The sequence below is a fragment of the Nothobranchius furzeri genome, chromosome 1 (assembly GCF_043380555.1).
Source record: "Nothobranchius furzeri strain GRZ-AD chromosome 1, NfurGRZ-RIMD1, whole genome shotgun sequence".
Classification (NCBI taxonomy): Eukaryota; Metazoa; Chordata; class Actinopteri; order Cyprinodontiformes; family Nothobranchiidae; genus Nothobranchius; species Nothobranchius furzeri.
Window position 1 is genome coordinate 34,927,662 of NC_091741.1, and position 27,854 is coordinate 34,955,515.

Genomic DNA, 27,854 nt, shown 5'->3' on the forward strand with positions numbered 1-27,854 from the left:
TCACATTTCAAGTGATTTAAATAATAATTATCGTAGCTTGTCCAGCTTCTTCTGCTGCTTTCCATTCGTTGACAACATCATTCGGAGGAGATCAGCTTTGTTCAGGAGGCGAGTGGGAATTTTCCAGTCTGCTGCCGGATCCAGTCTGAAACTGGACAGCCCTTTGAAGTCTGCAGAGGGGAGCAAATGGAGGGACGCCCGTGGAGTGGATCAGATATGGAGCGCGGAGCTGACAAACTCAGCAGACTGTGTGCAAATGCACTTTTAGCTGTCCGCTGATTACTTCTGTGTATGACCTGCGAGATTCCCATCAGCCTCAGCTGCACTTCTGGTGCAGGCAGATTAGCTGTGTGTATACCCCCCCCCTCGGACACACACACACAGATGTGTGTGCTCAGGTAGTGGAAAGGTTGGAAACATGGTTCAGGAGAGCTGAGATTGAACAAAGATGTCTCCTTGGTTCAGAGCAGAACCGCTGACTGATGGAGGACAAACAGAACCGAGTTAACAGGTGAGAAAGTTTAGCTTGGCTCGCTGCTTATTGGACACGGGTCAGAAGCCCAGAAAGCAGGTCAGGGTCCGATTAGAGAGGAGAAAGAACCTTGCGGCGTTCAGAGGAGCTGTACTCAATTAGATGAGAGGAGTTTTCTGACCTTTTGTCACACTCGGCACCAGGGGGCACACTAAAACCTGATCACAGATTACACTTAATCTATGGAAGCTACAGTCAGAGTAGATAACATGACCAAACCTCACTCCTGACTCTTGGTTCTTTCACTCGTCGCTGAGTGCTCATGAGGAAGCTGGACCAGAATCACTGGGTTGTTTCACTGGTTTTATGGACACCAACAATGGTGTCAACAAAGGGCGCAGCGGAGCGGCCAATGGGCGGACCTCGACATGCGTCAGCAGCTCACGCAGCGTCACTTTGTCAGACAATTAATCAATTATGAGCAGTTTGTCCCAAACCAGCTGCTCGTTTAGATGCTGTGGTCAGGAGTTTGACCCAAACTGTTGTGATCAAAGGTGGAAATGACTCAACAATGTTTGTTATTAAGTGTTCTTATTTCTACTTTACACCACATTAATGACCCATGGGTCATAATTTATAGCAGAACCACTGAAACACTTTAAAATGAGTGACGCTCTATTGAGAAGAACTTGGAAAAACTGCAAAATCTTTTTTTAACCTTTCACATGTTGTTCTAGGAGGCTTGTGATGCACAAATCAGTGTTTTTTTTTAAATTATGATATTTTAGTAACTTTTGGGGGGCATGTTGTAAAACTGCAACAACGGGCCTGTAGGGTAGCAGAATTTCATTGAAATCACTCACACTCTGAACACATGTAAGTGACAAAAGATTATTTGTACATTACTGCGCATAAAGGCCAACAGAAGTTTACGTATCTACACAATATCAATGGTATAAGAGAAAAAAAAATTTATGAACAATTTATTACAAAAAAGGACTATTTGAACCAGGCTCTATATGGAAATTCTGAAGGAAAAAACACACATAAATGTGCAGGTTTCATTTGTTTGATTCAATTGTGGTAGTCCCAGAAGCAGTTATTTTGCTCTGAAAAACAGAGGCGGACATTGCACTTCTTGCAAAGCGTGTCTGTGTAGCCTTTAGCACAGTTTCTGCACCGTCCTCTGTCGGCTTTGATGGGAAAATGTCCGATCATGTCCTTGCGAACTTCCTTTGGAGGGTGTGCATTTGACTTTTTGGGCATTTTGGCAGCTGGAGAACCTTCATCTGTGAACAGCCTGTTGTGGGAAGTCAATGTGCTCCCCCCTCATTGACACTGGGCTTGAAGAAGGTCGCCCTCGCTTTGGCACTGATACACCTGTGCCAATCAGGAGAAGAGATGATGCCAACTGGGCCTGAAAGTCTCCTGTTTAGCACCTGTTTCTTTGGAATATGCAAGGCATTGCAGTCCCTTTTGTACAGGAGCCTAAGCACTGATCACAACTAGGATAATGGTGTGCTAGAAGATATAAAGGTACCAGCGGCAGGACTTCAGTGGTAACTTGTATTTGAAGCCCCATGGGTTTGGCTTGCCACGCGTGTACTGTTTGATGCTGCTGACTTTCCCCCTGAACGGGATCATCATTTCATCAACAGAGTTATGTTCTTCAGGGACCACCTTTAGGCATTTCTCTCTGAAAGCATCACGCCATGGTCTGAGTTTCCAGAGTTTGTCAGCATTTTGTTCCTTCTCAGACAGTTAGATCGTACACAAAATGTAATGATGTCAACAGAGACTGGAACCTGTTTCGTGACATTACATCTGAGATTGGACTGTATCGTGTGTCTGCTTCCCAGTACATGCAAATTCCAGGCATTTGGACAAGACCATCTTCAGATACATGCCAATCATCTGCTCTATTTCCTTTGTGTTGGTGTGTATAGATGATCCTTTCTTCTGAACACTGTACTGATTAGTGTTATCTGCCAGAGCCTTGATCATGTCCTCTGTCACAAACTTCTGAAAGTACTCCAGTGGTCCGCAGAGGGATTGGACACCATTAGTGACATCCTGACCAGAAAAATCAGTACTGGGACTGATGAAATTCTTTTTCAGCCAGCGATGCCTGTCACGGCGCATGGTCTGGGAATCAGAATGCCCTGCTTCTGTTGGGATGATGTGAACATCAGAAGTTAGTTGGCCATTGGGTAATTTATTTTCCTTGTCCACTTCACAGATAACTTCATTCTCCTCTTCATCATTTGAATCTGATTCAAATGACCTGATGTGGCTTTTCCTGGTTTCAGGCATCCTGAAAGTTACAACAGCAGATTAGTTTCCAGGCCAGGTAATTGCAATGCAAATTAATTTTAGATATGCCACCACAAAAGATTCACACATTCCAGAGATCAGCAGTTGTATCAGTTGCTCCCTTTGTTATGCTATGAGCACTTACACCCCTACTTCCCAGAACATTATCACCTTATCATTCAAAAAGCAGCTATTTGGGCAGCCAAGCAGAACCCAGGAAAAAGAAAACCAGCACTATAGTATATTGCAAATTATGCCACATAAATCTTTCAATCCTAATTACTAGTATAATGCAATACATTATATTAGTACAACAAAAAGTTGTATTTTGATCCAACATCAAATTTGTAAAATATGTCAAAATTGTTGCAACATTAAAAACTGATCAAAAACATTACAAACTGATGAAACAGTAATATTTATCCTAGTATTTCCACCATCAAACAAGTGGAACGTAAACTCCCTCAAGTGCAGGGTGCACACCTAACTTTTGCTACTCCTAAGACCCACTGTTGTAAAATTACAACATGGACAAAACAAGCTCAAAATCTCACAACATCAGTATATTCAATGATGTCATAAAATCTGCATGATCTACACACATCAATTATCACAGAAAAAATACTTAAAGCTTTTTACTTACTTGAGTCTTGATTTCTCCTGTTGAAAACTACAAGATGATGTTCTCCAAAGCAGGCTCTCAGGTTGTTTGACTTCACAGCCAGATAAACGGGCCTATTTACACATTTTAACAGCCAATAGTGTTGCAGAACTGAACAATAGGACCCATTAGCAACGTAAATGTGGTTTTAAAAAGAAAAAAATATGGGGAAGGTTTATTTTTGTAGACTTAAATCTGATGTTGTAATATTACAACCGTGGGTCTCTGGGGGTTAAGAAACACATCATTCTCCAATCTGGATATAGTAACATACAACTTAAATTCACTGAAACGGAACTTCAAGAATATTTATCTAATATACCCGACTGAGTGGTGCACAATGGCATGAACATATCAGCCAAAATGAAATGAGTGAAGGGAATTTTCAGCCATTTTGATGCATTTTTCTTTGATTCGCAAGCCTAAACCAAAGCTCCAAAATACAGATATTTAAAGAGCAAGTCACCCCCTACCAGAGTATTACTCCACTCCCACTTCCTGTTTGAAAAATGCAACAAATGCTGTTGCCTAGCAGACCGAGAGGGCGGAGCCACTAACAATACACACACTCAGGTTCACAACAACATTGTGACATCATATGGTACCAGCTAACATTCTAGGATACCTCTTAGCCAATAGCGATGGCAGATTTAAATTCAACTGCAGAGTTTTTACCTGACGACGGCACAACACTGACAGTTTTAGGCAGAAATTTTAAATTTTAACTAAAATGCACTAAAGTGCAAAACTATTGACTACACGTGTCTGCAGCACGATTAGACACACATTTATATAGTTTATCAGAATAAAAGTTGAATTGGGGGTGACTTGCTCTTTAAAGCAGCACATAAAATGACGTTGCTGTTGGGATTCTGTGTTTATTTACAAACATAAATATCAGCAGCAGCAGCAGCTAAATATGGCACTTTCTGTGCTTTCCATAAGGGTTTTGCTAATTTTACCTAATTATCTGTACAATGTAAAACTGCCGTTTTCAGGTGCTGGCCAGCTGCTTGGGGCCCATTTGAACATTTTAGAAGCTAAAAAACGCCCGGTTTATTAGCTCATTAGCCCATTTCAATGCAAACTCAATTCCTTTGAACAGAGACTGTTCAGGAAGCTTTCAGCCTGAGAAACAGAGTATCCAAGTCTCGCACGCCAAAATGGCAGAAAGTATTTCAACCATTCAAACATGAAATCTGAAATTATATGTTTTCAAAATGGAACCATTTATTGTCTAATTAATATAAAACAATAACTGTGTAATTAAATACCAATATACTGGGATAAACGAATAAAAACGGCCCTTGCCACCTGCAGATCCTCCACCAGAGGGCAGTAGACAACTACAGGACGGGATGGGACAGGTTTCTGAAGAAGGTACTAATCCTGATGCACCATCTGGATGCTTAAAGGACAGAAGTGGTCTATTGTGGATTTGTGATGACGTGATGACTTTTATATATTTCTGAAAAATCATACATATTTCCTGAAAGGGGAAAACTCTGGATAGCAACTTTAAGTACCCATCTGGTCATGTTGCAAAGAAAAGTCTAAGTCTGAATCGTTCAAAGTTGATGCCAACACCATTTCAAATGAGTGCCGCTCCTGGGCCAACAGGGGTAGCGCCAGGTGGCAACCCCACCCCGCCCCGCCCGCCACCAGCACCACCACCACCACCCGATGACTCGCCTCGCCCCCGCTCCGACGGGGAACAGGTGAACAGTTCCTTTTGGATCAGCAACTCCTTCAGCCTGGTTTATACTTTTCCATCTGCGGAGGTGCGGAGACTCAACTTCATTTTCTGTGGTTGCAAGGTCGGATGGAGTAAAGACCAAGTTAAAAGCGACGGAGACCACAAGCCGCTAGCCCTGCCCACCTCTCCACAAACATATGGCGCTTCCACATCTGGCCCGGCACGGACTGGACTGGTAGCTTTTAGTGTTCATATCTAGGTAGCCTTATAGTTTCCCGCGCTCAACCACGTCGGTTTTTCAGCCCACATACAAGGAGGTCTGCTTTGGGCTGAACAGGTCCAACACACCCACCACCAACTGATTGGCCGGCACAAATGCACGCCTACCGTTAGGGGGAGCCTCCGATTGGTGTATCATTCTGGATACTGAAGATTCAACGTCGCCTCTGATTGAAGATGCGTCTCTCCTCACACACCCACACACACACACACACACACACACACACGCACACACATGCACACACACACACACACACACGCACACACACACACACACACACACACACACACACACACACACGCACGCACACACACACACACACACACACACACACACACACACACACACACACACACACACACACACACACACACACACACACACACACACAGAGACAGCACTGCCATGCCTTGAGCTGCATGGCTCAGTGGCGTGTCCAGATCTTTTAAAATGGGGTGGCCCAGGTGAGGCACAACTTTGTGCATGGGTGGCACCAATGGTTATGCTTTTTTTGTTTTACCCCCCAAGTCTTTTGTGGACAATGAAAAGCCTGTTTAAAGGTAAATTAGTGTGGTGGCACCTGGGGTGGCCAATTAGATTCCAAGGGTGGCATGTGCTACCCCAGGCCACTCCTTGGACACGCCCCTGGCATGGCTGTGTTTAAGGGAGACGCCGTGGGCTTTTCCTTGCCCTGCCCACGCACTCGGAGATTTCCCTGTTCTTGAGAAGTGTGTGTGAACAAAACCTACCGGTGCGACCTGGACCAACACCACCCAATGCTGGCCCAGATGTGAAAGCCCAATAGAGTGCTGTGATTCGTTGGACATAACATTGCCCAGGCCAATGGTGGACCTACTGAGGCTATGGCGCATGGCTAGACTGACCTGCAACATCTTTTGCTACTGCTAAGGTTCGTCTAGATTTCTATGCTAGCAGCAGAGACCCATATGACAGCGTAAAAGAGAGTTTTGCACAATACGTCTAATTTAATTTCTAATATTAAATAGTGAATATTTAACTATCTGCCATAGATTGCTGAAGACATGCTTGTTATTGGCTAAATTAAATCCCTGGGCAGCTAAAAACATTTGATCTTTTTAAATGAATGTAAAAAATAAAACTTTTTAAAATGTGAAGAAAACTGATGCAGCTTTAGTTCATTCTACAAAGGAAAGCGGAGCCTCTGGGGGTTGTGGTCCTAAGGTCTGGTTTGTTTCTTTAAGTGTGGGGGTGGTGGCGGGGGGGCGGAGCTGGCGCGCGGCGCGGTCGCTACATATCCTCTGTGCGTCTCTGCGCTCGTCAGAAATAGATGTGCAGGCGGAGGACTCAGTGCAGGGAGATGAACCCCGCTGCAGGTCCCGGAGCAGACGAGCCCAGCACAGCCGGTCAGCTCCTCTCCACCTCGGCTGCTCTCCTCCTCTCTCAGCTGGACGTCACGCGCCGTCCGGGTCCGGGATCATGCTGTCCTGCTTTTTATCGCCTCACCGGATCGCTGCGGAGTGAAAGAGAGAGTCCGCACCGGATCTAAACTCTGCGCACTTCTTCTCTTCATTTAGAGATTTCCGCACACCTGACGCAGTTTTCTCATATCCAGTGTTGCTGCATCATCAAGGAGAAATGCTGATTCTAGTTGTGATTGGTCTGGCCGTGCTGTCAGATGCAGGTAAGAGATAATCACAGAAGCATCTTGTTTTGGTCTAAAACAACAAAAAACATCATCTGTTCACACGATCCATCCATGAAGCTGGGTTTATTTTAACTGAGTGGGATCGTAACTAAAAGTTTGGGTTCTCTGGTGACCTTTCCACTTTCTATTCACTCTACCGGGTTTTATTATGATTTATGCTGTTGTGAAAACATCCAGGGTACGGTTCTGGGTGCAAAGGTCCACCCATTCATGAGCTTTTCCAGCAGAAAACGAACCAGTTGCAGGTTTAGGATCATAAATCCACAGCTGAACATGACACTGTGGCCCTGGAGGGGAATGCTGCTCATCCTCCTCTAAAGCTGCCAAACCTTTTCTGTGTCAGAGTCCATGCTGGCTGCGGTCCGAAGCAGGCAGGTGCACAATGCCTCCTCTATCCGTTTTGCGTAACGTTTCCGATGGAGGTAAATCACTTGACTTGTGTAAACAGGCACAGTGAGTCATCCCAGCTCAGACGCTGGTTTCTTCTGAAGGCTGGTCACTAATCTGATTAAACGGAGCAGAAGAGTGGTTTTCTTAACTCAAAGTAACGTCGTGACCGTTTGTGGATGGGTTCAGGTGTAACGGGCCAAACCTACAAAGCTGTTAAGTCGAGATTTTGTCCATCCTTCTATTGCAGGCCTGCCTGTGGAGGTGTTTAGAGCAGGTGTGGCCCCCCGCTGTGAGAGCCGGGCCTGCAACCCTCGCATGGGTAACCTGGCTCTGGGTCGGCAGGTGTTGACCCAGACCGTCTGCGGCAACAACGCCACCGAGCTCTACTGCTCCTACTTAGACCCCAACCCCAACACGGCCTGTGGCGCCCCCAAATGCGCCAAATGCAACGCTGGTCTGCCCCCCTTGGCCCACCCGGCCGGGGCCATGTCTGACTCCTCCTTCCGCCACCCGAACACCTGGTGGCAGTCCGCTGAAGGCGTGACGTCTGAAACTCTGCAGCTGGACCTGGAGACCGAGTTCTACTTCACGCATCTCATCGTGGTGTTTCGCTCGCCACGGCCCTCTGCCATGACCCTGGAGCGCTCGCAGGACTTTGGGCGAACGTGGAAGACGTTGCAGTATTACGCCAGCAACTGTAGCACCGCCTTCGGACTGGAGGAGGGAAAGGCAGGTGTGGGCCGGGATGGAGCCACCTGCACCTCCAAGTACTCGGGGGCCTACCCCTGCAGCCGAGGCGAGGTGAGGAGAAGCTTTGTCTTTCATTTGGGTGATTGCAATCCGCTTGATTTATGAAGGTTTTTATTATTTACAGAGAGGAACTGTAGTGTGTAGAGGCAATTTTATGTTTCTTATAGCTCCATCCCTTCGTGCTACTTTGCCCCTGGTAGTCGTAAAGTTCCACTTTTGTTAGCAAACACAGCTGAGGAGAAACTGAACCGGCTCTGATTGGTGATTAGACTGTCAGCATGGGAGGCAGATGCTCAGCCGTTCCAGGCTGCTCCTAACAGGGCAGGCGTTATGCAAATGTGTCTCATGGTGATAATAACCCCTTCAGTGTGGACTTTGGGCTTTGCAACATTCCAGAGATTTAGCGCACACACACACTGATGGAAAAAGGGGAAAACCCCAAAAGGATAACAAAACCACTTTAAGAGTAAAAAGTTTGTGAATCTCATGAAAACACACAGAATCTCTAGAGTTCAGCTTTCTCTCTGTGTCGTGTTGAAAGGAGCAGTTTAGACGCTTGGAGTGTGTTTCTGAGGAAGAATTATGAATAATTATCCTAGATGGCTCCTCAAACTTTAATAGCATCTTCTTTCGTAAACGTCTACACCCACAAATGTTACATCACACGTTATTTAAATGTAAATCTGAAATGCAACAGTGAGTTCTGGGATCACACAAAATCGGACAATTTTTTATTATTTTTGCCGATTTTAACCACGTTCATCAAAATATAAAATAATTCATCCTCAAGGTTCAAACAGTGCTGTTTCATCCGGTGCTTACAAGGTCTGAAACTGGAGCTTTTAAAGAGCAAGTCACCCCAGATCTACTTTATTTTCTGATAAACTTTATAAGTGCGTGTCTAATCGTGCTGCAGACGCGTGTCGTCAATAGTTTTGTATTTTAGTTAAAATTAAAATTGTCTGCCTAAAACTGTCAGTGTTGTGCCGTTGTCAGGTAAAAACTCTGCATTTGAATTTAAATCTGCCATCGCTATTGGCTAAGAGGTACCCTAGAACGTTAGCTGGTACCATATGATGTCACAATGTCGTTGTGAGCCTTTGTGTGTTTTTGTTAGCGGCTCCGCCCTCTCGGTTTGCTAGGCAACAGCATTTGATGCATTTTTCAAACAGGAAGTGGGAGTGGAGTTAGACTCTGGTAGGGGGTGACTTGCTCTTTAAACATGTTTCGCGCATCAATACCGCGTGAATGCCGCCATCTTTAAACAGCTGCTGTCTCCTAAACTTGGATGAACTTTATTCAAACATTATTCAGAAACTTTCCCACCAAAAAGTGATTTTCTCATTAGCATTAAGGGATTCCTGGTGGTCCGGAGCCCAGGATGCACTGGAAGAGCCACGTCTCACTTGAGGCTAAATTTGAGAGGTCGTATCTGTTTGACGATGTCAGCGATGCACTTTGGATTTCTCGTCTATTTCTCCAAACAGACAGAAACGCACTTAAATGACAGACAGGCTCTAAAAACGACCCCAAAGCTTTACTTTGCTTACGATAATTTTCCACATATCTGGATTCATTCAGTGACTGTCACCGGAGCAAGGAATCCTGGCCCAGATGTGGGTTGTCTGGACACCTCCTGGTTGCGCTGAACGGAATATCGGCTGATCTGATGTAAATCAGGCGCCGAGTTCCCACTTTTCCTCCTCTTCAAACACATTCGCCTCTCTCAGGAAGCAGGTGGAACGTTGTTCCGATCCACACCTGTGAGGGAATGCTGGAGGGATGACAGCATTTCCTGTCCGGTGTTTTCTTCTCTTTATGAATAAAACGTGCTACTGGCTGATGTTTCACTGCCAGCCCTACTCGCAGAATAAAGGCTGTACTCTGTAGAAAAGTCACGCATCACGCGTGAGGCATGGAGAGCAGAACTGGGCGTAGAGAGCTCCGTGGGCGTGTGATGGAGTGTTTAATACGCCGACTTTGACTGCAGAAGAGAGGGCTTCCTGGTGTCCACTGATGTTTAATTGAAACGGTGTGTGTTGGGGAGCTGCTCAGCAGATGTGTGTGGGGAAACGTGCACGGTGCTGCTCTGGTGTCGCTCTAGTAATCATGTTCACACTCCGCTGCAGCTGCAACAGCTGCCTGAGCGCTTTCCTGCTTGTTTGCGTCTAACGTGCTACAGAACCACTTTCCTTCGCTTTATCTGCACGCGTTAGAAACTAGCGTCACTTTGGCATCCCGCGTTATGCAGGAGCCTAGCCATCACCCCGTAACACCCCCTCCTCCACGCACAGCGGTTGACCCCGAGGTTAAACGAGGTCAGCAGTGTTCTGACAAACCAGCTGCAGTCGCCCGTGTATTTAAAGTTAAATCGGCCGCACGGCAAGAGCAACTGGAGAACATGCATCTGCTGGTTCAGGGTTTAAAGCTAAAACACCGCCTTGCAGGACTACCTGGTGATGTTGAACATTTTAGTCAGCTCTAGTAGAGTTGTCCTCCTCTGGAGGCTCAGGGTGTGTGCATTTACTGTATCTGCTATGCACTGTGCACACGTAGTAAGTGTCATTTCATTTTAGGCAGCAGATGCTTCACATTAATTCAAGTATTTTGGGGCTGCATGGTGGTGCAGATGTTAATGCCATCCAAAAGGTTGTAGGTTCAACTCCCCCTTGCAGCCTTACTGCATGGAATTGGCATGTTCTCCCCATGGATGCAGGGCTTTCCTCCCACAGACCAAAATACTGCATGTTCAAGTCGGTTTGAGACTCTAAATTGTCCCTGGGTGCGAGTCTGTGACTGGTTGTGAGTCCCTGTGATGGACTGGAGACCTACCCATGTGACCCCCGCCGCTCACCCAATGCCTGCAGGAGATGGACACCAGCTGCCTGTGAGCAATAATCAGTTTAGAAAATATGTGAGTGAGTGAAGTTGTTCGTCATTTGAACAAACCTTGGTCTGTTAAGCCCGGTTTACACGGCAGCATTTTAACCCTTTGATGCATGAATTATGAAATCTTCAACCATGATTTTTTTAACAATTTTTTTCATTCATCTTTAGGTGTGAATGAAACAAATTTCATATTTACATATTTTTTGTAAAATGTAATTTACAAATAATTAATTACACGTCCACCTCAGTGGACAGCGTGCGTTCTGAACATGAAATATGTTGGCTTGACTTACTGAAGTCCAAATGGAGGGGTTCAAATGCAATAAAGTCTTCAACAGCTGTGCTTAATAGCAAAAATAAATGAATAACGATTTTAAGTATCTGTCCACTGTAGTGACCATTATGCATCAAAGGGTTAAAACCGTCTGATCACTTTCAAATCACTAGAGCCCACACACGTGACCATAAAAATCTTGGATATTACAGGGATGGTCCTACAGTGTGTGGTGTGTGGCAACGCAGCAAAAGCTGCACACGAACGTTCCCCCGTTCAGACAGGAAATCTCGTAACACACCACACACAGTAGGAATACAGGTGCTGGCCAGTAAATTAGAATATCATCAAAAGGTTGAAAATATTTCAGTAATTCCATTCAAAACGTGAAACTTGTACATTATATTCATGCAATGCACACAGACCAATGTATTTCCGATGTTTATTACGTTTAATTTTGATATTTATAGGTGACAACCAATGAAAACATCAAATCTGGTATCTCAGAAAATTAGAATATTCTAAAGGCCAATGAAAAAATGTTTGTTTCTCTAATGTTGGCCAACTGAAAAGAATGAACATGAAAAGAATGTGCATGTATAGCACTCAATACTTAGTCGGGGCTCCTTTTGCCTCAATAACTGCAGTAATACGGCGTGGCATGGACTCGATCAGTCTGTGGCACTCCTCAGGTGTTATGAGAGCCTAGGTTGCTCTGATAGTCGTCTTCAGCTCCTCTGCATTGTTGGGTCTAGCGTATTGCATCCTCCGCTTCACAATACCCCATAGATTTTCTATGGGGTTAAGGTCAGGCGAGTTTGCTGGCCAATCAAGGACAGGGATACCATGGTCCTTGAACCAGGTGCTGGTGGTTTTGGCACTGTGTGCAGGTGCCAAGTCCTGTTGAAAGGTGAAGTCTGCATCCCCATAAAGTTGGTCAGCAGCAGGAAGCATGAAGTGCTCTAAAACTTCCTGGTAGACGGCTGCATTGACCCTGGACCTCAGGAAACAGAGTGGGCCAACACCGGCAGATGACATGGCACCCCACACCATCACTGACGGTGGAAACTTTACACTGGACCTCATGCAACGTGGATTCTGTGCTTCTCCGCTCTTCCTCCAGACTCTGGGTCCTTGATTTCCAAAGGAAATGCAGAACTTGCTTTCATCAGAAAACATAACTTTGGACCACTCAGCATCAGTCCAGTCCTTTTTGTCCTTGGCCCAGGCGAGACGCTTCTTGCGCTGTTTCATGTTCAAGAGTGGCTTGACACACGGAATGCGACACCTGAATCCCATGTCTTTCATGAGTCTCCTCGTGGTGGTTCTTGAAGCGCTGACTCCAGCTGCAGTCCACTCTTTGTGGATCTCCCCCACATTTTTGAATGGGTTTGTCGTCACAATTCTCTGCAGGGTGCGGTTATCCCTAGAGCTTGTACACTTTTTTCTACCACATTTTTTCCGTCCCTTCGCCTGTCTGTTAATGTGCTTGGACACAGAGCTCTGCGAACAGCCAGCTTCTTTAGCAATCACCTTTTGTGTCTTGCCCTCCTTGTGCAAGGTGTCAATGATTGTCTTTTGGACAGCTGTTAAGTCAGAAGTCTTCCCCATGATTGTGGTGCCTTCAAAACAAGACTGAGGGACCTTTTAAAGGCCTTTGCAGGTGTTTTGAGTAAATCAGCTGATTAGAGTGGCAGCAGGTGTCTTCTATATTCAGCCTTTTCAGAATATTCTAATTTTTTGAGATACCAAATTTGGAGTTTTCATTAGTTGTCACTTATGAATATCAAATTTAAATGTAATGAACATTGGAAATACATTGGTCTGTGTGCATTGCATGAATATAATGTACATGTTTCACGTTTTGAATGGAATTACTGAAATATTTTCAACCTTTTGATGATATTCTAATTTACTGGCCAGCACCTGTATCTGATGTCTTTCTGTAAGATTGTGGTGGCGGGAGGAGTGGGTCAAAAATCGCTACGGGCCTTACATCGATAACGATAACTATCAGCCAAAGCTTCAGTGTTTCATTGTTACCCACTAGATGTGAATGGGATGGAGCCACAGCAGCCCGGCAGGATCAGATGTTTAAATGATGTCAGTCTCAAAATGCTTTCTTTGTTTCTGCATCCTCAAACTCCTGGTTGATGTTATGGATCTCATATCTGACCTGTATTACTTTAAAAAATATAAAGAAAGTAAAGAGCCAGTTTATTGATCTCATTTCTGCCGTCCGCCATGGTGTTCGTTGGAAACAACACGACTGGGCCGCCTCGCAACAAGCAGGTTGCAGGTTCGAATCCCGGCTGCAGCCTTTCTGTGTGGCGTTAGCATGTTCTCTCCACGCATCATGTGGACTATAATAAATGATGGTTTGATGTAAGACATTTGCTCACTGAGACACGGTGTGCTCTTTGTGCACGTTAGGCTGTACGAGAGCTTCTGTGATCAGATAAGAGGGGGGGAGGAGGGGGGGGTAGCTGGGAGCGATTACAGCGAGCAGGTATTCTCAGCTTTCTGCTTCTCCTCTTTCTCTGGAAAACATGAAAGCGTGTCATCTCATGTGTTCACCTGTGATGTGGGGAAAAGGTGATGTGAGAGGGAGAGAAGTATTCAGGGCTGTTAGTCTTATTTATGAGGTCAGCAGGGCCACAAGACTGTGTTTGTTACAGTCTGGCCTCCTGAGGCGAGACAAAGAGGCAGACCCGTCTGGTGTACGCACGCACACACACGCACACACACACACACACACACACACACACACACACACACACGCTCTTCCTCTTTCCTGCACGTCCTCAAACACTTACTGGTCCGTGCCTTTCTCAGATGAACACATACAATCTATCTGAAGGGAAGGAAGTGCAGTTGCTCTGATGAATGTTGGTACTGTTGGCTAGACCCCCCCCCCCCTCTGTTTCCCTATCCACCTTTCTACTCCCATCAATGCCCATTGTGCCTGTTTACCAGATTACAGTCCACAGCGCTTTGATGGAATTAGGCCTGTTAAAGCTGGGCTTGCTTTATTTTGCAGCCTGAAACAGGAAGAAAGATATTCAGTGTCCCACGGTGAACTCAGCACCTCGGGCTGCGCTGAGCCTGAAATCTGCAGCATTTTTTAATGGCAGGTGTGAAACCTTTTCATCTCCAATAAGCTCTTTGAATGAAGCAGACCCATTTGGCCTCAGATCTTTTCAGCCTCCCAACAATGACATTAATGGTTAATATCTCGACACTAAATCTTCTCTTTTGACCGGGAAAGGAAGGAAAGAAGCTCGAATAAAAACATGTAGCCACTGCTGTGACTGCAAGGTTTTATTTGATTCTTGAAACTAGGCTTGACTTTGTTTTACCCAGATGTTTTGTTTCTTAGACATATTTTCAGATCAAGATCCTGTTCCGCCCACACACAGCTCGACGGGTCCAACAGCACCACTGATCAGCTGCATATCAATCATCTTTCGAAGCTGAGGCCCAGCTCACCCAGAGCAGATTTTTGACCCAATTCCCTCCTGAAGACAACTGTCCCTCCGTGTGTGGTGTGTTACAAGTAGAGCCCTGCACGGGCCTAAAATCTGAGCCCGTGTCCGGCCCGGACCGAAAAGGTTTTCAGGACTCTCTGGCCCGACCCGAGCCTGAGCCCGACTTGTTTTTAACCAACTAAATGAAAACAAAGTGCATCAATCCTGACCAATGTGTTAAAAGACGTGCAGGATCCGATCAATTTGTTTTTCCCTCATTTGCCGTCACAGAGATGACGGCGCACTGGCTCTGGTGTTAATCAAGTTAAATTTGATCTGTTTCCAACAATTTTCACAATGAAACAGAACGGTTAAAAGCAGGGCTTGTGTTGACCGGACAGTTCCCGTATTTGACCGTTTATTTTGACGGAGAAAGAATAGAAAGAATTACCCCGACGCATGCAGACGAACTGACATTTTATTCTACGCACATCGCAGATGTAGCTAAATCACCCAAGAAAAGATTCCCATCTGAACATCTGAGCTGGACACTGCTCAGCGCAGCTCGCTGTCAGCGCGTACGTACGGTACACAGCGAGCTGAAGTTGTGGAGATTGGCTTGGAGCACGTCGCAGAACCAGAGCGCATGCAGGAAGATTCCTCCCACTGAAGCGGGAGTTTTCCAAACCCGGTCTCCCAGACAGACTTGTCACTTAGAAAATGTTCCCTGATTATGAAACTTTGGCTCAATAGTGCTTGTTCCTGTCTCCAATGTGGCGACACATCCAGGAGGAGAATCCCAGAATCTCCTCAGCTCAGAACACGCATATGATTACGCACAAGCGTGACCCGTCAACCCGGTCTCACAGTAAGACCGGGTTGGACCTGTTCAGGTTTACGCAGACAATCTTTACATAGAATTGGCATACAGATATAAAATTAAAGCAGTAAAATATAAAGCATTTTATTTAAATATCCATTCATTATTTTACAAGCACAGAGAGCCGCATCAGATGGATGGAAGAGCCGCGGGTTGTGACATGTTTTCTCCAGGACCAGAGAGGACATAAACTCAATACATCTCTTTTATTGTGAGGTAATAATTTCTCCGAGTTTTGCGATTGCGGGCGGGAGTTTAACGTTGCAGTTGCAGGCGGTAATGGTCAGAAATTCAGCGGGAGCGGGATGAAGAAAACAGTCCCACGCAGGGCTCTACTGCTGCGTTTGCGTTTCAATTTTTTTAATGAATTCGATTAAAAATAAAGGCGCCCGGCCCGTGTCCGAGGTAATTACACAGTTGTGGGCCCGAAGCCCGGCCTGAGGGCCGTCGGGCCGGGCCGACCCGAGGGCCTAGGGCTTCAGTGCAGGGCTCTAGTTACAAGCGTTCAGGTCATCTTGGAAGGACCGCTACAATAATAAATCTGGGCTTTCAAACGTTTTGGAATGTTTTGGTCTGATTTTTGAGGACAAATGCGTCTGCAGTCTGCTGAATGTGACGTGCAGCCAATCAGAAACAAGGTGTTGGAAGCTCCTCCTTCATCATATTTGTTTACTTCAAAGTCGCGTTTGATCTTGAGAGTTTTAAGATTTCCTGTCTGATCAAGTTGGTTCATGTAGTTTTTACCCTGTGGATGCACATGACACTTTATGACTCACACCGTTATATCTAGGGCTGAACGATTAATCGCATGTGCAATTGAATTGCGATGTGACAAAAGGAGATTTTCTAATCGCAAAGGCTGCAATTTGACTGGCAGTGAGTGGTTAGCACAATGCTAATATACATTGAAAAACCCATAGGGATGCTAATGCTAATATCGCCGATTACATTCTTACAAATTACGAATTAGCAACGTGCCAAATTATTACATTTGGAGTCTAATAAAAAGTTAAAACTGTTATTAATCAAATAAGTACAGACGGATAGTTTAGTAAAGCTAGAAAACTGTAGGGGACTTTAACCCCACTGGCTAGCAGCTATGAATGAAATTGAACTACGGAAGCTCTGCATGGACAAAACGTCAAAAACTCTAAAATCAAAATACTTCAATAAATGGGACACACTTCCCGCAAATCAGTTTTCACAATTGATGCTAATACCTATGGTCCTTCAATGGATGTGCTCCTGGCTGCAAAGCATCGCACCTTAAAATACAAAATGTTGTTTTTACTTGTGAGTGTTTATGTAGACAAATAAACTTGTTGACAGGGGCGGCGTTAGGCCCGGCTACTTGAGCTCAAGCACCGAATCTTTAATGAAAAGCCCCGGATCTCAAACGTGGAAGTAACATGCAGTACCAAAGCCCAACAGAGAGGGCGCAGCTGTCAGTAGTTTGTATACAGCCTGCCTGAGCCTCCACCACTGAAGAAGAAGCCCTTCAGCAGTCGGCTTCTTCTACACTCTCTGCCTGAAACGCATGAGTGAAGATGGACATAAGGACGTTTTTTAGACAAAAAGTACAACGACAGAACCCCAGCTTTGATGAGACTGGTGCTGACTCAGGTTTGTGAGTCTTATTTGAAAATATTTGTTGTGCTGCTGGTTTGCCTAAAGTTAGCTTACTATCAGGTAAAGTTGGGAGAAAGAAAGGGAATATTTACTATCATCTCACACTAAACACTAACAGGAACAATACTCTGCCCTGAAAATGCTTAATATGTAGCTTCAGATTAAAAATTATGTGGTACAAGACAAATATATATGTTGACTAGTGCGTGTCACGAGTGTGCGCGCGTGTGTGTGTTAAGCCCCGGATCTTCTTCAGTCCTCAATCCTCCCCTGCTTGTTGATATGATATGTAGATACATAAACTTGTTTATATTCAGTACAAGTTACATAGATTTTTTTTTATTTATTTTTGCTTCCGTTAGTTGAAAAATGAGAAAAGTTCCTTGAGAAAATTATCGTGAATTAAATCGCAATTGGATTATTTTCCAAAATCGTTCAGCCGTAGTCATGTCCATGATTTCTTTATCGCTGTGTGGTCTGCCATGTTTTGAAAATCATTCGTCCATCTTAAAGTCCTCCCATGTAAACCGGGCCTAACGACAATATTTTATCTACTTTCTGTCAAACCGTGCCTTAATGTTTCCTAAAATAACTGAAGGTTAATTTTGGGCCCAGACGTGTGTCGCGTAAGAGGTTTGATGAATAAAACTGTTTTTGGCATATTTGGAAATAATAATAATTTAAGGTTTTCAGGCATTGAAATGTTTGCTCTCAGCTGCTTTAGGGTGTAGTTCTTGATAAATATGATATACATCATACCTTCCTGCACAAATCTTTTAATGCTACATTCAGATTCATGCGTTTATTTTGATAGTAATTTTCGCTGTTATTGTTCAAAGTGACAGGAAAAAAGTAAACAACCATGAGACCAATAGTAGCTATAACTTTCCTAGTTGTAGTGTTTCAGTATCATACTTCATGTGATTGTTGTACTGCATCCCAACATGAAGGAAGGGTCGAACCATAAACTGCAGATTATAGTCGACCAAACTGGGATGTAGAGCTGTTGCGATAGATACGAACTCCGTGCGTGCTTTTTGCTCTGCAGAATTTCTCTGAAACACATTTTCCTACAGAGACGAGCCTGGGTGAAGCCATACTTGGCATGTTTATGCACAAATACAGATACAGCATCAACTTAGATTTATAATAATAATACATTTTATTTAAAAGCGCCTTTCAGGACACCCAAGGTCACTTTACACAAAACACGTAATAAAATACAATAAAACAATAATAAAACCCAAAGAAGAAAAAACTAAGAGAGAAACAGTTCAATAAAATCAGAGGTTTTAGGCAGATTTAAACATGTGTGTTTTGAGTTTTGTTTTGAAAAGGGTAAAACTGTCGACGTTCCTGATGTCTGGGGGAAGTGAGTTCCAGAGTCGAGGAGCAGAGCGGCTGAAAGCTCTGCTCCCCATGGTAGCGAGACGGGCAGAAGGAACCGCAAGATGGATGGAAGAAGAAGATCTGAGTGAACGGGACGGGGTGTGAATACTTATAAGGTCTGAGATATATGGAGGAGAGAGGTTGTGGATTGCTTTGAAGGTATGGAGGAGAATTTTGAAGATGGACCTGAATTTAACTGGGAGCCAGTGAAGCTGCTGGAGAACCGGGGTGATGTGGTGAAAGGAAGGGGTTCTGGTGATAATACGGGCTGCTGAATTCTGGACCAGTTGCAGTTTATGAAGGAGTTTGTTGGGGAGACCATAAAGAAGTGAATTGAATTTAGTGAAATTTACAACATTTGTGTTTTCTTTGGTTTTGTTCAGTTGAAAATGGGGCTTGCATAAAAAAATGGGCTTTAAACGGCTCTCTCGCAGGGGTCCAAACCTCTTTTTTAAAGAGCTGCAAAATCTACTTCCTTTAAAAAGGAAAGAACTGAGCTATAAGATCTCTCTCATTACACACACACACACACACACGGTTTGCTGTTTATGTTGAGAAATCAAACGGACCACTTAGGAAGCAACACAGATTAATAATCCCTTCCACCCGCGGTAGAACAAATGGAATAGACAACAGGTGGAAATTATTGGCAGTTAGCAAGATGTCTCCATCAGACAGGTGGTTCTGCAGGTGGTGACTGACCACAGACCTCTTCTCAGATCCTGCACTTTCTGACTGATGTTTCGGTTCCTTCTGAATGCTGGTGGTGCTTTCACTCTAGTGGTAACACGAGGAGGAGTCTACAACCCACACAAGTGGCCCAGGTAGTGCAGCTCATCCCGGATGGCACATCAATGTGAGCGGTGGCAAGAAGGTCTCTTGTGTCTGTCTGCATAGTGTCCAGAGCATGGAGGTGCTACCAGGAGGAGGACGTAGGAGGGAAACAACTCAGCAGCAGGAGCGCTACCTCTGCCTTTGTGAGAGGAGGAGCAGGAGGAGCACTGCCAGAGTCCTGCAAAAGTACCTCCAGCGGGCCACAGATGTGCATGTGTCTGCTCAAATGGTCATAAACAGACTCGGTGAGGGAGGTATGCGGGCCCGACGTTCACAGGTGGGGGTTGTGCTTACAGCCCAACACCATGCAGGACATTTGGCATTTTCCAGAGAACACCAAGGTTGGTAAATTCACCACTGGCGCCCTGTGCTCTTCCCAGGTGAAAGCAGGTTCACACTGAGCACATGTGACAGACATGAGAGTCTGGAAATGCCGTGGAGAGCATTCTGCCTGCAACATCCTCCAGCATAACCAGTTGTGCAGTGGGTCAGTAATGGTGTAAAGTGGTATTTCAGGGGTAGCTTGACTGTCCTTGGGTACCCAGCTGAGATCAGACCCCTTGTGACACCATAAGCGGGGGCAGTTGGCTGGAGTGTGTCAGCAGTTCCTCCAGGACAAAGGGACTGATGCCATGGACTGGCCCGCCTGTCCCCCAGACCTGAATCCAACGGAGCTCATGTGGGACATCATGTCCTCCTCCATCCACCAGTCCCACGTTGCTTCACAGCCTGTCCAGGAGCCAGTGTTCGCCCGTGCTCAGACTTAATGCTAGTTTGAAAAAGTGTTTAAAATCTTGGAGGTGTTTAAATTAACTCTGTTTCTCCACACTGTCAGGAGATCACGTCACCTGTTGAGGATGCTTCTGCCTTTGGTGGTTAACAGAGGACTGTGATGTGAATTCAGCTCCGGTGGAAAAAAACACGGGTGTCATCAGCGTATCTGAAAACAATATTCTATCTTTACATCCCAAATAAAACTATAAGGCGTGTTCCCATAGCCGATCCAACAAACCAACACACTGTTGTGGTCTCCCAGCACGCATGCCAGCACGGATGTACGGGTGTGCTGATGTTGCTGTGGAGTCGCTGGGCTGTCGGGGCCCTTTTGTTCAGCCCTGAGTTATGTGGAGCTGCATCTTCATCGCTGCCTTTTGTCTGGCCCGGCTCTCCGTGCTCGCCCTGGGACTGGCGCCTATCATCCTATTTGTCGTGTTCTCTTAATTGAAGATCACAATGCTGTGACCTTGCGACCTTTTCCAACAACGGGGAAATTAAAAGAGCTTCTACCATCACGCTCCTAGCCGGTCTTTCGTCCAATCAGAGAGCAGCACCAGGGCTTTTCATGTGTCTGAACCAAAATGTGACAGACTCTAAACAGGAAATGCTCATAAAGACACAGCTCAAACAATATCAACAGCAACAACTTGTAAAGAGGCGCTGTGCAAACACACATTTTTAACAGTCAGGGTTGGCGCAGATGCCAACTATTTCACCCAAACAACAGAAGCGGTACTGGTTCTACCGGCAGCAGTGTGATGGCAGCCTATAAGGGGATCTTTGATTTGAAGGATTTCCAGGAATCAAAACGAAACTGTTTTACTCATAAGGATACCCACCTCACTCGTGTGAGGTCACACCCAATGATGTCAAGATTTAAAGTCCTAAATTACCACATAAATGATCCTAAACCAAATTCCCCAGGCAGCAGTTGTGACATCACGAGCTTCATTGTGTAACTTAATACCTCCACAACATCCCTTCCTAATCACTAAGTGGAGTTACAAAAAGCCTAACCAGTTTATCTTAATTTTACCGCTGTTTGCTACCGAAATAAAGGAAAAGGCTACTAAAACTTTAGTGTGTGTGTGTGTGTGTGTGTGTGTGTGTGTGTGTGTGTGTGTGTGTGTGTGTTATAATTTTATATATTTGCCCTCTTGGGGAGATTATTAAAAGCTTTACTAATGTGTCCTACCATTTATATGCGGATGACATTCAACTGTACTGCTGTTTCAAGGACACAGAGTTTAACAAGCTAGCTGATCTACTTGAGTGCATTGAGCGTATTACGGACCGGCTAGCCAGCAACTGTCTTCAGCTGAACTCAAGCTAGACTGATCACTGCTCCTGAACAGAAAGTGCTTTTAATCAAACAACACCTCGGTTCCCTGAGCTCCTCAGTCCAGACCAGTCTCAGAAACATTGTTCTTTTTGACCAGTCCATGTCTTTGAGCTGCCACTCAAAACATTTAGTAAAGAACGGCTTTTATCATCTGAGAAACATTTCCAAATTGAGAGCTTTTACTTCAAAATGGGACTTGAAGATGATTATCTATGCTTTTATTTCCTCTCGTTTAGATTATTGTAATTCTATCTTTACTTGTTTTAACAAATCAGATGTCAGTCGTCTCCAGCTGGTCCAGAACGCTGCAGCAAGGCTCTTAACAGGAACCAGTAGAAGGGCTCACATAACACCGGTTTTATCTTCTTTACATCGGCTACCGGTCAAGTTTAGAATTGATTTTAAAATTTTAGTTTTGACTTTTAGAGCTCTTAATGGACAAGCTCCACAATATTTATCAGACCTTTTAATGCCTCACTCTTCTGGCCGCTCTCTACGGTCCTCGGGTCAGAACCGACTGCAGGTCCCTAAGACCAGATTTAAAACTAGAGGGGACCGGTCCTTTCACGCTGTAGCTCCCAGACTTTGGAACGCCCTGCCCTTGTTTCTCCGTGTGGCCGACTCGGTTGATTCTGTTAAAAAGCAGCTGAAGACACTTTTATTTAGACAAGCTTTTATGTAAGTTGACCTTGTGCTCCTGTCCTGTTTTGCCTTTTTATGTATGTCGTGAAGCACTTTGTGATTTTATCTGTGAAAAGTGCTATATAAATAAAGTTTTACTTTACTTTACTTACTTATTAAACATTTTTCCCCATCTGCATTGAGTTATAATTTGTGTTTGAACAAAAAAAGGCAGGATTATTGCAGCTAACACAGCCTCCCTCTCTCCGGGTGTCAGGTGATCTACCGAACCCTCCCGAAGTGGCAGTCCCTGGATCCTTTTGGGCCGGAGGGCCAGCTGCAGCTGAGGGTCACCAACATCCGGATTCGGTTGCTGAAGCATCAGCCGTGTCCCTGCCAGGCCAAAGACCTGGCCTCCGCACGGGAAGCAGCTCTCCACACGCAACACTTTGCCATCTATGACCTGATGGTGAAGGGAAGCTGCTTCTGTAACGGACACGCGGAGCAGTGCGTCCCAGCGCCGGAATACCAGCCCACCAGAGACCGCAGCAGCCATGTGGTAAGCAGACGGGAGCCGTCAGTGTTTCTCTTATTTTCACCAGAGGTTTGTAACCACACTCCAATAATCACGATGGCACTCTTTATTTTCAGCCTTGTTTTGACCTTCTAACATATTTTCCCATCTTCACGTCTCACTTGTTTGATGGTTATCATGCAGCAGTCCCACTCTAGGGGCAGTTTTTTAAACATGTTTTTGTGAAGTTCAGATTTTAAGTGTTGATACCTTCAAACCAAAAGACTTATTCTTTTTGTGTCGGCAGTTTTGTTTATAGAAAAACTCAAGGAGGGGTCACCTTTCTCTCTTCTCTGCTTCCTTTGGTCTGATAAGCATCTGCTGCTCTGTTTACAGCACAGTCAGAGGATGGAGACATCTCAGGATTTTAACGGTGGTGTTGATATACCGTACGTGTTTGTTGATGTAGGTGTGAACCGACGGTGTTTTTGCAGGAAATCTATCATGAGTGTTTCACGGTGAGCTTTCTGTGGATCGGTTCAAACAAGAACGCTGTTCTGTAATCAGCGACAGGAACGCGAGCGTTTCCTTTACAACCTACCACGTGAGAGAAGGCGTGTCTAACCATATCTCTACATCAACTGTTAAAATTCAGGATTTTTAGACATCTTAAAAAAATAAACACTTCTAACACAGGCTATAAAGAATGCAACCACTATGCTTTTTGCATCATCCACACAGTTTGTCCAAACCTGAGATGATAACGATAACGGTGTTTGATTTTACCGGCGCTGTACACATATTTATAATGAGATTTGAGACATAAAAAGTGCAAACGTCTAAGAAAATGACAACCAAGCCCCCACAATGCGGGTGAAAAATCGAAGCAGACCCGGAAGTACCAAAAATTGCAGTTCCACCCTCATCCACTAGGGGCTGGTGTCAGAAGCGAGCAAATCCTCATTGACTCCCATGTGAAAAATACAAATTTCACAGCAGAAATAAACATGTTTACAGCCTGGTACCAGAACATGTTTTTTGTTTAAATGATCTAGTTTACACTCATGACAACTCTGAGGGGGGTGAATTTTTTTCTCACTCTTCTGTTTAAGTGTATTAAAAGCCTAAAATTCTGTATAATTAATGAGCATCAGACCCACGTGACCACAGAGCTAGCTCCGTGGAAAGGCCTCAGTAGAGCCTCGGTCTGGTCTGGAAACTGCTCCGGGATTTTGAGTCTCTGTGTTTGTGTATTCTTGTTTGGATATTATTTGTGCAATTGTTGGACAAAATGACTTGCTGTGGCATTAATTGCACTAATAGAGCGTCCAAGGAGTCTCCACTTCATTTTTTTCGGTAAGTAAAATTATATTTATGTATTTTAGGTCACTGCCGAGCTGAGCTTAGATTTTAACATGTACTGTTTAACCATGACATTTAAATGTAATAGGGTAAAACCCAGTGCATTTAACATAATGCTGCACTTTAGAAAATGGGTTGAAATATAACATGTTGGTGGAGCTGGGTTCCCACTATCGGCTTGTGGAGCTCTCGGGAGACCGATGTTTTCCACCCGTTCTCCCCTCCCCGCAGCTCGGCGCATCTGTCTGATTGCGGCTTCTGTCTGCTGCGCGGGCTGCCGGCTTGTGGAGGTCTCGGAGACCTCTGTGTTCCACCCGGTTTTACCCAGCGGTCAGCCCGGCGTATCTCTGACTCAGAAGCTCTGGTGTTGTGCACAGTTAACTCCGGTTGTAGCTAGGTAGCTACCTCCATTAGCTTAGCTCCCACCTCCGCGTTAGCTTTGGGTTAGCTTCAGGTTAGCTTGTAGCTAGTTCGACCGGGCGTCGTCAGTTGATCCCAGCCTTACAGCCCCACCCTCAGCTCCACCTCTCTTCCCTTTTATGGAATTGTCTGGGCTTGACGGAACCTGTGACACGGTCAAAATGGCGGCTACCTCCCATTTAGCCTCAAAAATGTGTTATTGGAGTCTATGGAAACCCATTGTCCAATATTTATATGTCGATGATGACAACCTTCCACTGACCACAAAGTATTTTCAAACCTAATTCAGCAGTTGTAGATGGTACAACCCAAATTTGAAAGATCTGGAAATCATGTTCAAATTGCAACTTATAAAACCAGTAATGCCTCCGTTCCTACTTCCCTACTCGGCGTGGCTTGAATGGGTTCGGTCTAGTTGGAACGTGGGTCTGTGTCTTCCCCCAACTTTTCAGTACCTGCCTTGATGTGGTTCTAAACTTACTGAGGCACTCCAGAAACACAGCCACAGGGTCCCGGGACAAAATGAATGTTTCACATCACCGCCGTTGTTGTGCAGTGCTGCATCTTTGTGCGTCAGACGGATCCCCTCAAGCTGTGTTCAGATCACCTCCTCCTACGTTTATGTCGGTACAGATCAGCTCGCACACGCCACCCTCACCCCCCGCACGCCATGAAGAGCATGCCCACTAGAGCCATGTCTCAGTTTGACTCGGAAAGACAAGCCACGCTGAGCCAAGCTGAGCCATGTTCAGACCAGAAGTGCCTGATTCAGCACGGAGGGGTCAGCTGGAGGAGTGAGCGGCTGAACACGACAGGATCTGGAGTCTTATTTCCTGATATTTGGAAATCTCTCCTCTTGATTGGCTAACAGCAACACGACTCTACTGCTGACTCTGCAGCGTTGATGTTTTATCTCCACAAACAGCACAAGCCTGGAGGAGTTCTGCTGAGTGGTAGAGCTGCTAATGCTAACAGTTAGCTTCTACTAGCCGAGACATTCTCAGCTGTTTCCTGGACGCCAAACCAACAACAGCCTTCCCCGTCGTGAGTCGAGATGACGTGGATGTCGCTGAGTGTGTGCTGGCTTTGTGGCTAACCGTCAGACAGTAATCGCCCTGAAAACGCCTGTGGAGGGACAACAAGCAAGCAGGCCCTTTTCCTCTTGGTGTCTGAGCCGTAAAGACTTTCTCCTCTGATTACTGCACTGGCGGGCGCTCTTAGGGCAGACACAACACATGCATACACAAGCTAGGCTAAAAACGAGTACGTTTCTGAGTATGCAACATATAGAAAAACACACTGGATAGCCCTTGGTCATTTGAAAATGTAACAAAAGCATAACCGCTCGCATATTTCTCTTTTTCTAGGCGCGTTGTTATCCCTGCCTTCATCTTCTGTTCAGCGCTTGTCTGCTTGTTTGGGTTTGGCCAGAAACGGCAGCTCTGGGTCGACATGGAGACACAAAACAAACTGCTGATATGCAGGAAAATGCACTTTTACACCCTGTGTGTGTTTACCGATGGTTCCCACATGACACACAGAATAAGAATAGTCCAAAAACAAGAGGAAGGTACACAAGTATCGGAATCAGTAGCTGCGTTTTCATGTGCCTAATTTCCTCAATCCGATTGAAATCTTGGTTGATCGGAATTTCCGAATCTCTGTTCACATGGACACGAACTGAAATGATCCGATCATGCCGTGCGTACATATGCACCAAGCATTTAATCCGATTAAATAGGTTGAGCATGCGCAGAGTTGCCTTTCACGAAAGAAAAATTGTAAACAAACGCCATGAAACGAAAAGAAAAATGTAAAAACAGAAATAACTATTCTTCCTGCTTTCCTGATCCATTTATTCAATTTAATATTTTTATTTAGCTCATAGAAGTTACGTTTTCTTCAGTGAATAACTGCAGATATATGCTTTGCTGCATTTTATTGTTGATTAAAATAAGGGAGGGTTATGTCTGCCTCTTGATCAGCTGGTCCGCAGGTCTGAATTGACAGCTGTTGCGCTGCGCTGCGGCACAGAGGGGTGGTGGGGGGGGGGGGGGGTTTAGCCTCATGTTTTATTACTGAGCTCTGTTGTGGCTTATTATTAATAACATGTGACGATCAGCTGAAACTGTTGAGAAAAATCTGTTCAAACAAAATAACAGAAGATGTTCAGAAAGTTTAGAAGCCTGTGTTCATCATTAACGAACCGCATCTCAGGTCATCTGCGTTTACGTGCTTTTAACGAACACGGACTTTACTGTCGTCCAGAGTATTTAACCGAGGACGTTTTCCTACCCAACATCAGCCTCCAATCAGGTCTGTAAAACCCAGATTATCCTGTGTTCTTTACAAGCGTGTCTCCTGCTGCAGAAGCAGCTGCGTTCAAAGCTGACAGAAACGGGGATCCGTGCGCTGCAACCCCCACGATAAACCTGCGTATTTCCAGTAAAGATTTGAACATCTTTGTCGAATGATTTGTGCAATAATCAGATTTTTATTTTACTTCCACAAAATGCAAGTTCTGAATTAAATATTACTGAAACGGGACGGCTTGTTATCGGATTTAAAAGCCGCCGCTCGTTAATTACACCGTCATTTTTGAAGTCAGGCAGTCCAAATGACAGCGGAGAGGCCCGCTGGCTGTTGCACACATGCGCAGTGGGCATTGTTTTACCCCAACAATCCGAATGGCTGTGCACATGCACGTCAATCGGAATGAAGAACGGAATAAACCACCTCTCTCAATCGGATTGAAATTTCAATCCGATCGGGCCGAATCGGATCAGAATATTCTGATTGACATGTTTACATGCAGAATTTTCAATCTGAATGGGCATTCAATCCGATTAAATATGCGCATGTAAACGTGGCTAGTGAGTCCACTATAAATTACTCTGGGCTTTTCTTTCAGTATTAGAAGAATTAAAATGATTATCATGATTATAGCTGCTCTGAAAAGCAGAGGAGGGTTTGTGAGTCTGGACTTTCTACACTCAGAGGAAGGAAATCCTCGTCAAACCCAAAGAGCTACTTGGAATTTCTTGGCATGACAAGAGTCAGATTTGAAGATTTAAAGAACTGTGCCCAATAAATCAGATATCAGCAGCTTCAGTCTGGTATCAGCAAAGAAAACACTTCCATTCATCCTGTAAAATATGCCAGAAATGTTCTCTGTTTCATATCAACTTAGAAGATGAAGCGTTTTAG

General features: G+C 44.9%; 1 protein-coding gene across 1 annotated transcript in view; it reads left to right on the top strand.

The window, feature by feature from the left end:
• Positions 1 to 6,899: 6,899 nt before the first annotated feature.
• ntn4 (netrin 4) overlaps positions 6,900 to 27,854 on the top strand; it is a 48,956-nt gene continuing 28,001 nt past the window's right edge. The window contains exons 1-3 of the mRNA XM_015962450.3: positions 6,900 to 7,085; positions 7,747 to 8,300; positions 22,629 to 22,910. Of these exons, the coding sequence (XP_015817936.3) occupies positions 7,040 to 7,085; positions 7,747 to 8,300; positions 22,629 to 22,910 (882 nt within the window). The 5' untranslated portion in view covers positions 6,900 to 7,039. The remainder of the gene's footprint in view (positions 7,086 to 7,746; positions 8,301 to 22,628; positions 22,911 to 27,854) is intronic.